This window comes from Myripristis murdjan, chromosome 14 (assembly GCF_902150065.1).
Source record: "Myripristis murdjan chromosome 14, fMyrMur1.1, whole genome shotgun sequence".
Lineage (NCBI taxonomy): Eukaryota > Metazoa > Chordata > Actinopteri > Holocentriformes > Holocentridae > Myripristis > Myripristis murdjan.
In genome coordinates this window covers 34,456,342-34,471,034 of record NC_043993.1, presented here as the reverse complement: position 1 = coordinate 34,471,034, position 14,693 = coordinate 34,456,342, and the positions used below count along the sequence as shown (strand labels likewise).

Sequence of the window (14,693 nt, the reverse complement as noted above, 5' to 3'; positions counted from 1 at the left end):
ATTTGCCACTTAAGACTTCATGTCCCTCCGATGCTTTTGCTTCAGGGGTGCCATGAAATAATAACCGTTCTCTAGCACAAAATGACCGAAATACATCTACAGTCCTACAGTTCAACAATTCCTGAAACAACTGAAGATCCAAAACACTTCCAGGCCAAAAAACAAACAGCAAAGCGTTACTACTGCAGTGTTTTGCAAAGTAATATGTGACCGCCTCACTACACAGCCCTCCTCAGTCACCACCACGCCTGCATTTGTGAACGATGTGGTGATTCCTGAGGTCTGGAGCTGCTCCCGTTCCCGGGGAGTAGATCTGGCTGGAATCTGTGCGGGACGTCTTGATTGGCCGGTTGACAAATTCTCCAATGACACCTTCAGAGGAATAAACAAACGCGGCATCGGCTGTGAATGTTGTGATGTTACAGACGGCGAACTATATTTGGCTATTTCCAGTGGCGGCTGGTGAAAAAAAATTCTTGGTGGGGCTGGTGTGCCAACACAGTTCCCTGCCTAGTCTAGTATAAGCATTCAAATGAACAGCGGGGAAATTACTAACAGTTCCACAATAATATTTAATTTCCTTCTCAAAATCAACAGTTTCAAAGATAAAATAACAATTTACAGCTATATTAGACTTTATGCTATCAAATACTTTTCAATACAATACAATAATGAGATAAAATTACAGCTGAATCTATACAAATCTATACAAATCAACAGTGTGAGTGAGTGAGTGAATTTACAGCAGTTCTTTTCAAAAATTAAAACATAATCAGATGCTTTACCCTATCTGATCAAGAAAAAATGCAACATTTGCTTGAAGAAAACAGCATCAGTGCCATAGAAGCAGCAAAATTTGTCAGTGCATGTCACAAACACAACAAAACAACAGGAGGTTACGGCAGATCTTTTGTAGCACAGAGGAGATATGTTGCTCAAACACTAAATTATCTTTAAGGAGTAGATGTTTACCAGTAAGCGTGACTCCAATAATTTAACAATAAGTTAAATTATTATTTGTTTTAAAAATGTAAATTACTTATCAAACAGACCTAACAATTCAACCACCAATGAATGAGCAGTAGTATGCATGTGATAACACAGAATGAATATGAAAAATAAGCCGAAGTGATACCTCTTCTCTGAATAGACAAGCTAAGCCAGTGTGCTGCTGTTAGCCAGTGAAAATAGAGCAGAGTGGCAGCTCTTCGCTTTGTTACACAATCTATGTCAGTGCGCTGCTGTAGCCTGGAAAGTTTCTTTGCCTTATGGGTGTTGCCTTTTGGCTCGTGCGGTGCCGGTGCCGTTGTTATTATGTCAAATTCCGAGTTAAAAACAGTCACCCAAATGGCCACGAAAAAAGCGAGTTGCGCTTTTCGGCGCGCTGTTTGCATCCCTGGTGTGTGTCTGTCTCTCTCACTGGGTCTGTCTCTCTCTCTGTGTGTGTCTGTCTGTGTGTGTCCACGCTGAATCATACCTGTCACTTCTGAAAGGATGCAGGGGAAGCAAAAAAGTGCACTGGCTGCTCCACAACCTGTCAGCCACGGCTTGCACTGAAACCAGCTCCGGCAAAACGTCCTGCTATAGGATGTAGCTTTCTCCTTGGTTTTCTGTTGGATGTTGATTTCGGGCTTGTCGTGTCCCAGCTCCTTAACACAGATTTTTTCCGCTATTGTCCTTCTCGCAAAAGGGTAATTTAATAAGGATCTCACCGAATTTGGTGGAAGCTGCTGCTCTTGAACTCCTGTCATCGTCGCCGCCATTATCTCTCTCACTCACTCCTAGCGGTATTTTTTTTTCGTAGGGCACCGTAAGTCTGGGAATCTCACTACGAAAAACAATGATCGCTGGCTCCTCAAGTAGCTTTAGCAGTCCAAAACCTTCACGCATTTTACGTGGACGTAGGGGCGACATTTCCAGCGCCCCTACGGCGTTAAATTTGGCGATGTTGATTGACCAATTATTCATCTTTTTCCCCTAGCAACCATAAACGGATTGGCTATTTAGCTGCAGGTCTTTGGCGCTTTGAAAAGCGCCCCTAAAGAGAAATGATACAGTCTGTGGGAGGAAATTCACTACTGATTGAATGAGTCAGTTGGTGTAAATGTTGTTTAAATAATTCAGATTGCATGTAGGCACACACTATTAAGTAAAACTGACACTGATGATAAAATTTGTAAATATATACATTAGAGATTTTTCCCCTCCCTCCACATCTGGAGGGGCGGTGCCCCAGCGCCCCCTATGGGCCAGCCGCCACTGGCTATTTCTCTTGCTTTTGAGAAATGTTACGGCATCGATATTTGAAAAGACGACCCTTACAAAAATGTCACATGTGAAATGTGCCTTTTCACATGTGGAAAATCACCCGTGAATTTTCCATTTTCACATGTGACTGGCAATATTCACGTGAATTAATCATTTTCACATGTGGAAAGAAAATAATGCCACATGTGAACTAGATATTTTCACATGCCAACTCACAAACTCATATGAATTCGCCATTTGCATGTGTTTCTCATGTTGCTTTTTCACTTGTGAAATAGTGACATGTGGAAAAAACCAACATGAATATTACATGTGAGAAAATTAAATTAAATTAAATTATGTGGTTGTAAGATCACGTGTCCCAAAACCATATGTGGTTTATTTCACATCTGATTTCACATGTGATTTTTTTCCATAAGGGGAACAACGAGCCGGAGTGGGAATTCATGGCATCTGGAAACAAGGCTGCTTATCTGAACTTTGCTCTAATTAGCTGTCTTACTCACTTATACTGTGAAAATGGAGGTGTGTGAGCTGCTGCTGGCCATAATCTGAAGCACTGACGGAATGACATCAGCAAAACAAGTCAGTCTTAATGGATGATATCCATTGTTGTTGCAGGACCTTTGGCTCTGAATCCCAAACAGCGCCTGTTGCCGTGCAGTCTCCTGGCTGTGTAGCGCTCATTTCCAGCATGAATGTTATGAATGGACTAACCTTCACGTATCCCCCGTTATTTTCCTCTCACAGCTCCTCGTGTGTCTCTTACTTCACAGCGTGTTTGCCTTATATTAGTCCAGTAATTTTAGGCCAAAACTGGGGTCAACCTGGGACAAATTGCAAAAGAAGCAAACTCAACTGATTTTGTATCCTCAGTTTGTCCTGAGTGAGGGAAGAAAAGTCCCAACGAATCCCATTGGTGGAAAGTTTTGAAAATCACCTATATATGATAATATAATACCAAAAAATGCCCTTTTTAACACACAAGTCAAAACACAGGTCAAAATTTTACTTTCAAATTTTACTATAAAAATTCAAAAGTTGATTACACACACAAAGACAAGAAAAAAAGTCAATTACAAGTTCTTTGAATTATTCTTTTTACACATGCATATCACACATTTTTCTGATTTGATATGCGTACTATATATAGTAACTTTGAATTAAAAGGTTACTATATAACAGTGAATTAAAAGGTCACTGTATATATAATGTGAAACTAGGCTAATTAATAACTGATAACATTAACATATTAATAACAAGAACAAAGTTATAGCCACACATCTCCGTGGAAAATCTTAAGGCCGATTTATGCGTCTGCGTTTGCGAAGTCTACGGAGTTGTGCAACCGCCGCAGAGCCTTGCGACGCACCTCCGAAAAATTGTAATTACAGGTACTGTCCGTGGTTCTGAATCCGCCTCAGCGGGTACTGTCCGTGGTGCTGAATCTGCCTCAGCTGTACTGTCCGTGGTGCTGAATCTGCCTCAGCTGTACTGTCCGGATCTTGTTTAGCTCTTATTTACTTACAGTTGAGAAATCAGCTGTTTGCCCGGTGTTTGTCAGGTAGTCTTGTGGACATTTGACGGCCCAAGACGTTGACCGGGCCGACTTCATTTCCTGACCTCTCGGCTGATCCAGCTCGTCACTCTCGCGTATCTCTCCTTTTTCTCTTCTGTCTTGTCTTCCTCGTTCAGCCATTTATCCAAACTTTGGTCGCCAAATCAATCAAAATTGACAACAAATCGGTCCATTATGCAGGCGAACAAAGCTGACAGCGGCTTTTGATGCGGGTTTCAGTGAAACGTTTCGTGTTGCCATGGAAACCACACAGGCCCAGGCAATAAGATATAGGCGGAGTAATATTTTCAGTGATGAGGTATTTTTCATTTGAGCACGGCTAGCCGTGCTGTCATGCTCATTTGAGCACATTCTAAACGTCTGATTGACCAGTCAGATTGCTCTGTCGGATCTACATGATGTATAATAATAGATAATTCATGTCACGTCTGCTCCAGCCGCCTGAAAACAGGTGAAAATATCGGCGTTTTTTTAAACGCACGGTACCATAACCTGAGTCGACCACCAGTGGCGAAGATGAGAGCGTTTGCACTCCTCGTCTATTCGACTTGGACCGGGGACCGGTAACCAATAGGTGAGACCGGACTATGAGCAAAACATTAAGACGAAATGTTAAAAAAAGGATAAGAGTAGAGAAAAGAAATCTGTCCCTCCTGTGGTGATGTGTTTAATGACCTCACAGACCACCGTCCTCCTGTGGTGATGTGTTTAATGACCTCACATACCATCATACTCCTGTGGTGATGTGTTTAATGACCTCACAGACAATCGTCCCTCCTGTGGTGATGTGTTTAATGACCTCACAGACCATTGTCCTTCCTGTGGTGATGTGTTTAATGGCCTCACAGACCACTGTCCTCCTGTGGTGATGTGTTTAATGACGTCACAGGCCGCACTCCTCATGTGGTGATGTGTTTAATGACCTCACAGACTATCGTCCCTCCTTTTGTGATGTGTTTAATGACCTCACAGACTATCATCCTCCTTTGGTGATGTGTTTAATGACCTCACAGACTATCGTCCCTCCTTTTGTGATGTGTTTAATGACCTCACAGACCACAGTCCTCCTGTGGTGATGTGTTTAAAGACCTCACCTTACGGTACTAAAGAGATATCAATATGCATTTTCATATCTGAAGTTTTGGTGGTAACACACACCTCATGATGTTCTGCCTCTGCAGAAGTCGTCAACTGCCACATGATTTGCAGAATGGTTTGTTGAGATGTAAAATGTGGGTCAATTGTGAAAAATGAGACAAACATTCAAAATCACTGGTGTGGCTGTTTAAGTGATTTCTTTTCAGTGAATTGTGGACTAAACAAAGTGATAGAAGTGCAGTTTGACATACATTCCCTTCCTCTCACACATACATTACCAGTCAAAATTTTGGACACACCTTCTCATTTAATGTTTTTTTTCTTTATTTTCATGACTATTTACATTGTAGATTCTCGCGGAAGGCATCAAAACTATGAATGAACACATATGGAATCATGTAGTAAAAAAAAGTGTGAAATAACTCAAAGCATGTTTTATATTTTAGATTCTTCAAAATAGCCACCCTTTGCTTTGATTACTGCTTTGCACACTCTTGGGATTCTCTCGATGAGCTTAGTAACTTATTAGTGGAATAAGCAGTACTGTATGAGTCAGCCAAAAAAAAATAACTTCAAACTAGAATACATAAATAAATCTGAGTCACAAATAGTCATCAATTAACCCTCCTATTCTGTTCATTTTGGGCTAACACTCATGAGGTTCCCGGTCACATGTGACCGGTAACATTATATTTGATTATAAATCCACTATGATACATATTATCACCTAATGTTGTGTTAGATCTTTTTATCAACTTCTGCTCTTGTGAAAATGACAAGTTTTGAACTTCTATTTGCTATGTATGTGCTGTAGGCCTAATTTACCTGAGATCATACCATTCGTTTTTTAGGGGAAAAAACATTATATAGATATTATTTTGACTATAACAAATACTCAGATGAAACATATTGTAGTATTTATCACAGAGTACTTCATTTCAATGTTTTCCAAGGACACTGTTTTGAAAACATTTCAATTTTCTAAATAGTGGCAAAAAAATAGCATCTTTTGTGTTCCCGTCAGCATTGACCATTATGATTTAGTTAGTCATCCTCATGACATTTTCACATGGAAGCTGACCGTTCCTCACAGGTGGGGATGAGGTCCAGGAAAAATTACCATTTTTGGACCGAAAGGTGACCACAACTTCAGCTGGGTCTTCTTCCTGACACCTGACAGGTGTCAGGTGTCAGGTGTTGGCAGTTCCCGTGGTAGGTTCCCGTGAGGGTTGCCATGGAAGCCAAAAAGGGGCAAAGTTGTGTGTGTCTGTGTGTGTCTGTGTCCATGTGTGTGTGTGTGTGTGTTTGTGTGTGTGTGTGTGCCTGCTCAAAGACACCTACATGTTGGGGTGTGGGAAAGAAGTCTGAGAGATACTTTCCCGTGGGGGTTGCCATGGAAGCCAGAAAGGGGTATAAGGTGTGTGTGTGTGTGTGTGTGTGTGTGTGTGTGTGTGTGTGTGTGTGTGTGTGTGCCTGCTCAAAGACACCTACATGTTGGGGTGTGGGAAAGAAATCAGAGAGATACTTTCCTGTGGGGGTTGCCATGGAAGCCAGAAAGGGGTATAAGGTGTGTGTGTGTGTGTGTGTGTGTGTGTGTGTGTGTGTGTGTGTGCCTGCTCAAAGACACCTACATGTTGGGGTGTGGGAAAGAAATCAGAGAGATACTTTCCTGTGGGGGTTGCCATGGAAGCCAGAAAGGGGTATAAGGTGTGTGTGTGTGTGTGTGTGTGTGTGTGTATGTGTGTGTGTGTTCTCACACATCTGTGTCTGCTCAAAGACACCTGCATGTTGGGGTTTGGGAAAGAAGTCTGAGAGATACTTTCCCGTGGGGGTTGCCATGGAAGCCAGAAAGGGTTATAAGGTGTGTGTGTGTGTGTGTGTGTGTGTGTGTGTGTGTGTGTGTGTGTGTGTGTGTGTGTGTGTGTGTGCCTGCTCAAAGACACCTACATGTTGGGGTGTGGGAAAGAAGTCAGAGAGATACTTTCCTGTGGGGGTTGCCATGGAAGCCAGAAAGGGGTATAAGGTGTGTGTGTGTGTGTGTGTGTGTGTGTGTGTGTGTGTGTGTGTGTGTGTGTGTGTTCACACACATCTGTGTCTGCTCAAAGACACCTGCATGTTGGGGTGTGGGAAAGGAGTGTGGGAATGTGTTTAACTCTATTTTATACACTAATTGTAGTCTTACCCATTCATTTCTAATGACCGGTCATTTGTGACCGGGAACACGATGGGTGTATACAAGTTAAATAAAACATTCAAAAATTCATAAAAATTCTCCAAATTTATTTTATGTGTTCAGATGCCATGTGTGAACAAAGTCATGGAACCTCATGACAAACAGATGAAATTAACTGCATTTTTTGGAGAGAAAACTTGTACACCGGTCAGATTTGACCGCGAACACGACAGGAGGGTTAAAAAAACGCTAAGAAACAAAAAGCTAAGGTGTTTATGCTCAGACACAAAGTTTTACATTTATTTCAACAACATACCCACCTTCAAGTGAAGCTTAGAAGCCATCTCTCTCCTCACCTGCAGCAGTGTCGGTACATCTGACCGCTGATTGGCCAGATTGCTGTCAATCATTGCAGCAACACGTGCAGTGCGGTGTCAGATTACAGGTCTCTTTTTTCTCTCTTCCTGGCTGGGACTAAAGCAGTGATCATTTTATTTGTGGTGATGAAAAATGAGGCCCCCCATGGATCGTGAGGCCCTACGCAGCTGCGTGTTCTGCGTGTAGGGAGGGGCGGCCCTGTCCAGAGTCCCAAAGCACAGGGATGCAGGTGGGAGCTGCTGAATTATCCCATGAGCCAGATGAGGACATGAACGCAGCACAAGTGAAAGTGAAAGTTTGATTGAAGGTTTGGACGAGCCGCGACCAGGAGGCTCATCATCATCATTAATGTTGGACTTCTGTCAAACTGTCATGATGTAGAAGAGCTGCACACGTTCGGACGTCAGGAGAGGATTTCTGTTTCATCTTTGCACTCAAGTCTAAGAAGAAGGAAAGATATTCGACATCATGAGACCAACTTCTGCTTCTGCTGTGAGTCGCTGCTTTTGTCTGACGCCATTTTCAAGCTGCATTTTTCACTGTTGAGTTCATCTGTTAGAAATAAATTTAAGAAGTAAAGCAGTGCTCATTTTCATTGTGGTGATGAAAAAAAAAAAAAAAAAAACTCATCAGGCGGTAAAAACAAATGTTAGCCAGTTCTATCCGTCAGACAGCACGTTTTTAAAGCCGTTTAATTCCGTTTATTCCACAGGAAATACAGACTGATCTGTATGTGTGAAACCCGCCACTGGAAAATCAATAAATGAATGAATGAATTAATAAATAAATAATGCATTTCAACCGTATCACCAGATGCGGTTAAAAGCTCTATATACCGTCTTTGGTATCACTGTTTCTGGTGCATAAAAAACTATTTAAAATAAATAAACAAGCGACGCTTAGCCTGGCGGGGGGGCAAGAAAAGCCTGGCAGCCTGCCACGCCTATAAAGCACTGGGGGAAACCCTGACATTTTATTTTGTTGGTAATAGCTGTATAATCGCATTATTACATACATTATTACAATAATGCTTAACTCAGACATTCGCTAAGTGTCCTGGAACAGCGACATGACGTGCCCAGTCGACCACATTTCAGCCAAAATGTGTTGCCTAAACTTTATGAAGACAGGAAGGCTAACTTACAAGAGGACTGAAGCAGCGAAGAGTTCACTCCATTAACTACAGACGGTTGGACATTATATCACTGACAACTGGCTCATTAAAACACACAAGTGAACATCTGTCGGAAATACTACAGGCAGCTGTATCAGAGAAGAGTGGTAAGAAAAGTGTTATAGGCCTAGTAATGTTCATGTTCTTTATTGCAATGCAACATTTTGTTAATAAAATCCAGACATTTTTTCTAGAAGTTTTCAAAACATTTCTTTAGTAGTTTTTGAAAACCGCGGTTTCAACCAAACTGTGGGTTAGGTGAACCGTTACACCCCTAGGGACAACTGTGTGTGTGTGTGTGTGTGTGTGTGTGTGTGTGTGATTAATCCTCTGTCACCTGTGTAAATGCACTTTATTACTTTCTGACACATGGGGAAAAAATAGCTAATGAGCAAATCAACGAAAAAAAAATACAACAAATAATTAGCAAGACGTTAATAAAAAATAAATGAGATAAGTGTAAAGAATGACCAAAATTAAAAATTAAATTAAAATTAAAAAATAAAACATACACTTGCACAATTACCCTTTTGAAATTGAAGTAGAAAAAACAACAAAAATATTATAAATATACACTTAATATAAAATAGCGATAAAATAACTGATGTTTCCACAAAAATATGTTGAAACACACATTATTTATGTGACTGACTCCATTGAATACAGTTAATGCCTGTTGTCCATTAGGAAACTAGAACATTAACCTATATATCATCCCTCTGGTGTGTGTGTGTGTGTGTGTGTGTGTGTGTGTGTGTTTGCACCTCTTAGACTGACTTAAATCAGAAGATGAGTGACTGTGTCGAGGAAGAGGAGGGCAGTGGAGTGTCCAGCTGTCTGTCCATGAAGAGTGACCGGTCTAAAGATCAACCTCCATACTTCAGTGCTGAACCTGGACCTTCAGACACAAAGTAAGACAGCTGTTAGAGTGCAGTGTGTGTTCACTGTTTTCTTGTGAAATCTGTTTGTGGCGCATGGAGAAAGTAGACGTGACACCAAAACTGATGCTTCAGATCATGAGCCACATCCGCTCTTTCAGCTGAACCCCCCCTCACAAAAAAAGGGTGCGACCAAATCATGAGCTGCTGTGAGCGACTGGGAAAGCTGGGAGCACCAGTGCTGCCAGTGGAAAAGTTAGTCTGGAGCCCTGATTTACAAGAACTAATAACATGTTTCAAACATTTGTGTTTCCAGAGGTTCCTACCACAGAGCAGAATCTGCAGTGTCCAGCTGTCCGTCCATGAAGAGTGACCGGTCTAAAGATCAACCTCCATACTTCAGTGCTGAACCTGGACCTTCAGACACAAAGTAAGACAGCTGTAAGAGTGCAGTGTGTGTTCACTGTTTTCTTGTGAAATCTGTTTGTGGCGCATGGAGAAAGTAGACGTGACACCAAAACTGATGCTTCAGATCATGAGCCACATCCGCTCTTTCAGCTGAACCCCCCCTCACAAAAAAAGGGTGCGACCAAATCATGAGCTGCTGTGAGCGACTGGGAAAGCTGGGAGCACCAGTGCTGCCAGTGGAAAAGTTAGTCTGGAGCCCTGATTTACAAGAACTAATAACATGTTTCAAACATTTGTGTTTCCAGAGGTTCCTACCACAGAGCAGAGTCTGCAGTGTCCAGCTGTCTGTCCATGAAGAGTGACCGGTCTAAAGATATACCTCTAAAATTCAGTGCTGAACCTGGACCTTCAGACACAAAGTAAGACAGCTGTTAGACTGTGAGCCTGCCTGATGGAATATGATGACATGAGATTTAGGCCTGTCACAATAAGTTTTGCTGTGCGATTAATTGCGTCAGAAATTATTGTGATAAGTGATAAAAAAAAAATGGCGTATTATTGTGCCATTTTTATTATTATTGTAATTTTGACATTTTCGGACCATTCTTTAAACTGATATTATGATGATAAAGGCATAATGATGCAAGAACACCCTTTTGAAGAGAAATAAACATGTACTGAACAAGAATATTCCAAAATGTAAACAAGGAAATTTAAATATCCAAATTAAAGAACACATAAAAATACCAAAATAAATAAATAAAAACCTTATTCATGCGAAAAAATTGACCAACTGGCCCTGATAACAAAAAGTGCGCTGTATTTAAAAAAAAACAAAAAAAACACAACCAAAAACCTTAAAATGGAGAGGCATAGAGACTAACATTCCTGGCAAGTCAACACTTCCAACACTTCCCTTTGCGTCTTGGCTTGTTGTTTTTTTTCTTAACTGGGAAAACTGTGTGGGCTGGTTGTGCTTTAGCTGTGCACTGAAGCTGCTTTTATGCCCTCTTTTAATTTGGAGAGTTTCAAAACAAACGCGGCGCAGCGGCTCGTCCAGGTCACTGGGCTCTTCTCTCTCATTTCCTTTGAATCCAAAACATTCCCACACAGGTTTTAGGCTGCGTTTGGTTTGGGAAGAAGTTCGGGCTACCAAAGCCGTAGGGCCGGCTCTGCAGGAGATCAGCATGTTGTCCCAGCCTGAGTGTTGTAATACCTGACTTCTGGTCCTGGAACCAGACGGGAGCACTGGAACCCGGCATGAAAACCCACCTGGATGTGGGGGGATTCAGACATTTGTTATGGGGTCTTCAACGGAGTAGTAACAATGGTGACTAATCTCATGGTTAAGTCAAGGGGGTGTCGTCCTCTTTTGTTTGTTGAAAGCTTGTTGCAGTGAGTTTCCTCCTCATCCAGAAATTGTTCAGATGTTTTGCTTATGTTGTTGGTCAACTTTTCTTTTACTGATTCACCATAAAAATCACTAAAAAAAACATGAGCTGTCAAGCTCTTGGATTGCTGTATTTGTCATAATCTGCTGCAAAAAGTCAAAGTGGATGTCATGCTGTTTACATGGACATTTCTTCTTCTAAATACTATCTCAATTGCATTAATATTAGAATATTGTAGTCCATGTAAATGTAGTCACAGAAAGTGATATAAGAGACCGCTTATGACAATTGTAATAACCTGTGCTAAATGTCAAGTGTCCCATCATCATGTTTGTTTGTTTTGTACTTTTTAAATTATTTTTTTTATTTAGATTTTAAGATTTCAGTTAAAACGTAATATTGTCTAAACATAAACAAACTGTTTTCATCTCCACAGGGACAGGAAGAGGAGTAGAGGTGATGTGAAGGAGCAGCTGTCCTGCTGTGCTTTGTGTCAGGAGCTCCTGAGGGATCCAGTCTCCACCAGCTGTGGACACTGGTTCTGCAGACAGTGCATCACCTCATACTGGGACCAGTCTGATCCATCAGGAGATCTTGCCTGTCCCCAGTGTGGAGAAAGATCCAGAACAAGACCTGGACTGCAGACACCCAGTCAAACCCACCCAGTGGACGGCGGTCTGCAGGAGGTTTTAGACGAGCATAAGATCAGTCTGAGGAGGAGATGTGAATTTGTGACAGAAGGAACTGCTGCAGAAGGAAGTGGAACCCCCCTCAACAGGATCTACACTGAGCTCTACATCACACAGGGATGGAGTGAAGGGGTTAATACCCAACATGAGGTGTGGCAGCTGGAGACAACATCCAAGATGGAGACCCTCAGTGACACTCCAATCAAGTGCCAGGACATCTTTAAACCCTTACCTGGCCAAGACACACACATCAGAGTAGTTGTGACGCAGGGCGTTGCTGGCATTGGAAAAACCTTCTCAGTGCAGAAGTTCACTCTGGACTGGGCAGAGGGCTTGGAAAACCAACATGTCAGTCTTGTGGTTCTGCTTTCGTTCCGGGAGCTGAACTTGATCAGAGATGAGCGCTACAGTCTTCTCCAGCTGCTCCGTGTTTTCCATCCAACATTACAGACGGTCACAGCAGAGAAGCTCGCCGTCTGTAAAGTCGTGTTCATCTTTGACGGCCTGGATGAAAGCAGGTTTTTATTGGATTTCCAGAACAATGAGGTCGTGTCTGATGTCACACAGACATCATCAGTAGATGTGCTGTTGACAAACCTCATCAAGGGGAATCTGCTTCCCTCGGCTCTCCTCTGGATAACTTCCAGACCTGCGGCAGCCAATCAGATCCCTCCTACATGTGTCGACAGGGTAACAGAAGTGCGAGGGTTCACTGACCCCCAGAAGGAGGAGTACTTCAGGAGGAGATCCAGTGATGAGAAGTTGTGCAGCAGAATCATCTCACACATCAGGGCGTCCAGGAGCCTCCACATCATGTGCCACATCCCAGTCTTCTGCTGGATCACTGCTACAGTTCTGGAGCACATGTTGACTACAGAGCAGAGAGGAGAGCTGCCCAAGAGCCTGACTGAGATGTACTCACACTTCCTGCTGGTTCAGACACAGAGGAAGAAGCACAAGTACGATGAGAGACATGACAGGAGTCAGCAGGAGCTGATGGAGACTGACAGGGAAGTTCTTCTGAAGCTGGGCAGGCTGGCGTTTGAACATCTGGAGAAAGGCAACCTGATGTTCTACCAAGAAGACCTGGAGGAGTGTGGTCTTGATGTCAGAGAGGCCTCGGTGTACTCAGGAGTGTGCACAGAGATCTTCAAAACCGAGTGTGTGCTCTTCCAGAGAAAAGTCTACTGCTTTGTTCATCTGAGCATTCAGGAGTTTCTCGCTGCAGTCTACATCTTCCACTGCTACACCAACAGGAACACAAAAGTACTGGGCAGAGTCATGAGGGGACAGTGTGATGACAAACAGCCATCGTTGGATATCTTCCTGGAGACATTCATGTCTGAAGCTCTGCAGAGCGAAAATGGTCACCTGGACCTCTTTGTCCGTTTCCTTCATGGCCTCTCACTGAAGTCCAACCAGAGGCTCTTAGGAGGCCTGCTGGGTCGGACAAAGAGCAGGCAAAAAGACATCCAGAGAGCCATAAAAAATCTGAAGGAGATGAACACCTTCAGTGTCTCACCTGACAGAAGCATCAACATCTTCCACTGTCTGATGGAGATGAACGACCTCTCAGTACATCAGGATATCCAAGAGTTCCTCAAGTCAGAGAACAGATCAGCGAAGAAACTCCCTGTGATCCACTGCTTAGCTCTGGCCTACATGCTGCAGATGTCAGAGGAGGTTCTGGATGAGTTGGACCTGAAGGCGTACAACACATCAGAGGAGGGACGACGGAGACTGATCCCAGCTGTGAGGAACTGCAGGAAGGCTCGGTTAGTCCTGATGTGAAATCAACATTATACAAACAGTGCAGGGCTGCTTCCATACCTGACACCATCAGAAATACAATAAAGATATGTAGTTCTCTAAATATTCAGAATAAAGGATTGATTCTGAGAGAAAAAATATACCTCAGGCAGTCCAACTGGAGGCAACATGATGGTGATGCCCACAGCAGCTCACCCCTACAATACTTCAAAATCAGAGTTTTTGCTATGTAATTGAACTTGAGCATCAGGTTTCTACTGCTTGGTTTCTTCTGATATTATACATGAAGCACCTTACAAAAAAATTGTATCCTGTAATACAATTTAATATTACTATAATATAACACTATCACTGTGGTCAGTGGTCAGTTTGTATCGTGTCGAAAATATTTGAAAGAATTCTGTTGGCGAAATTACAAATGTTTGTGCTCACTGCTGACAATCAATTTGGTTTCAAACTAAAACATGGTACTGATCTCTGTATCTATGCTCTAAAGGAGATACACAAGTACACAAGTCTTAATTCATCTATAATTTTAAGTTTTATTGATGCATCCAAGGCATTTGATAGAATTAATCACGAAAAACTATTCATAAAATTGCTGGTTAGAGGAGTCCCAAAACCATTAGTGAGGATTTTAGTGTTCTGGTACGCCCATCAACCTTTTTATGTTAAGTGGGACAATGTTGTTTTAGCTCCTTTTCATGTTAGTAACAGAGTTTGACAAGCAGGAATTTTATCTCCTTTTTTATTTAATGTATATATGGATGACTTATCTAACCAGCTAAATGCGACTAATACAGGCTGTCCTGTAGGTGAATCTATTGTCAATCACCTTATGTACGCGGACGATTTGGTCCTTCTCAGCCTGTATAGTGCTGGGATGC

General features: G+C 42.3%; 1 protein-coding gene across 1 annotated transcript in view; it reads left to right on the top strand.

Moving 5' to 3' along the window:
• The first annotated feature begins 9,513 nt into the window (after window positions 1–9,513).
• LOC115371016 (NACHT, LRR and PYD domains-containing protein 12-like) overlaps window positions 9,514–14,693 on the top strand; it is a 60,511-nt gene continuing 55,331 nt past the window's right edge. Inside the window, exons 1-4 of the mRNA XM_030068131.1 lie at window positions 9,514–9,581; window positions 9,865–9,978; window positions 11,796–11,875; window positions 11,939–13,811. Coding sequence (XP_029923991.1) covers window positions 9,514–9,581; window positions 9,865–9,978; window positions 11,796–11,875; window positions 11,939–13,811 — 2,135 coding nt within the window. The remainder of the gene's footprint in view (window positions 9,582–9,864; window positions 9,979–11,795; window positions 11,876–11,938; window positions 13,812–14,693) is intronic.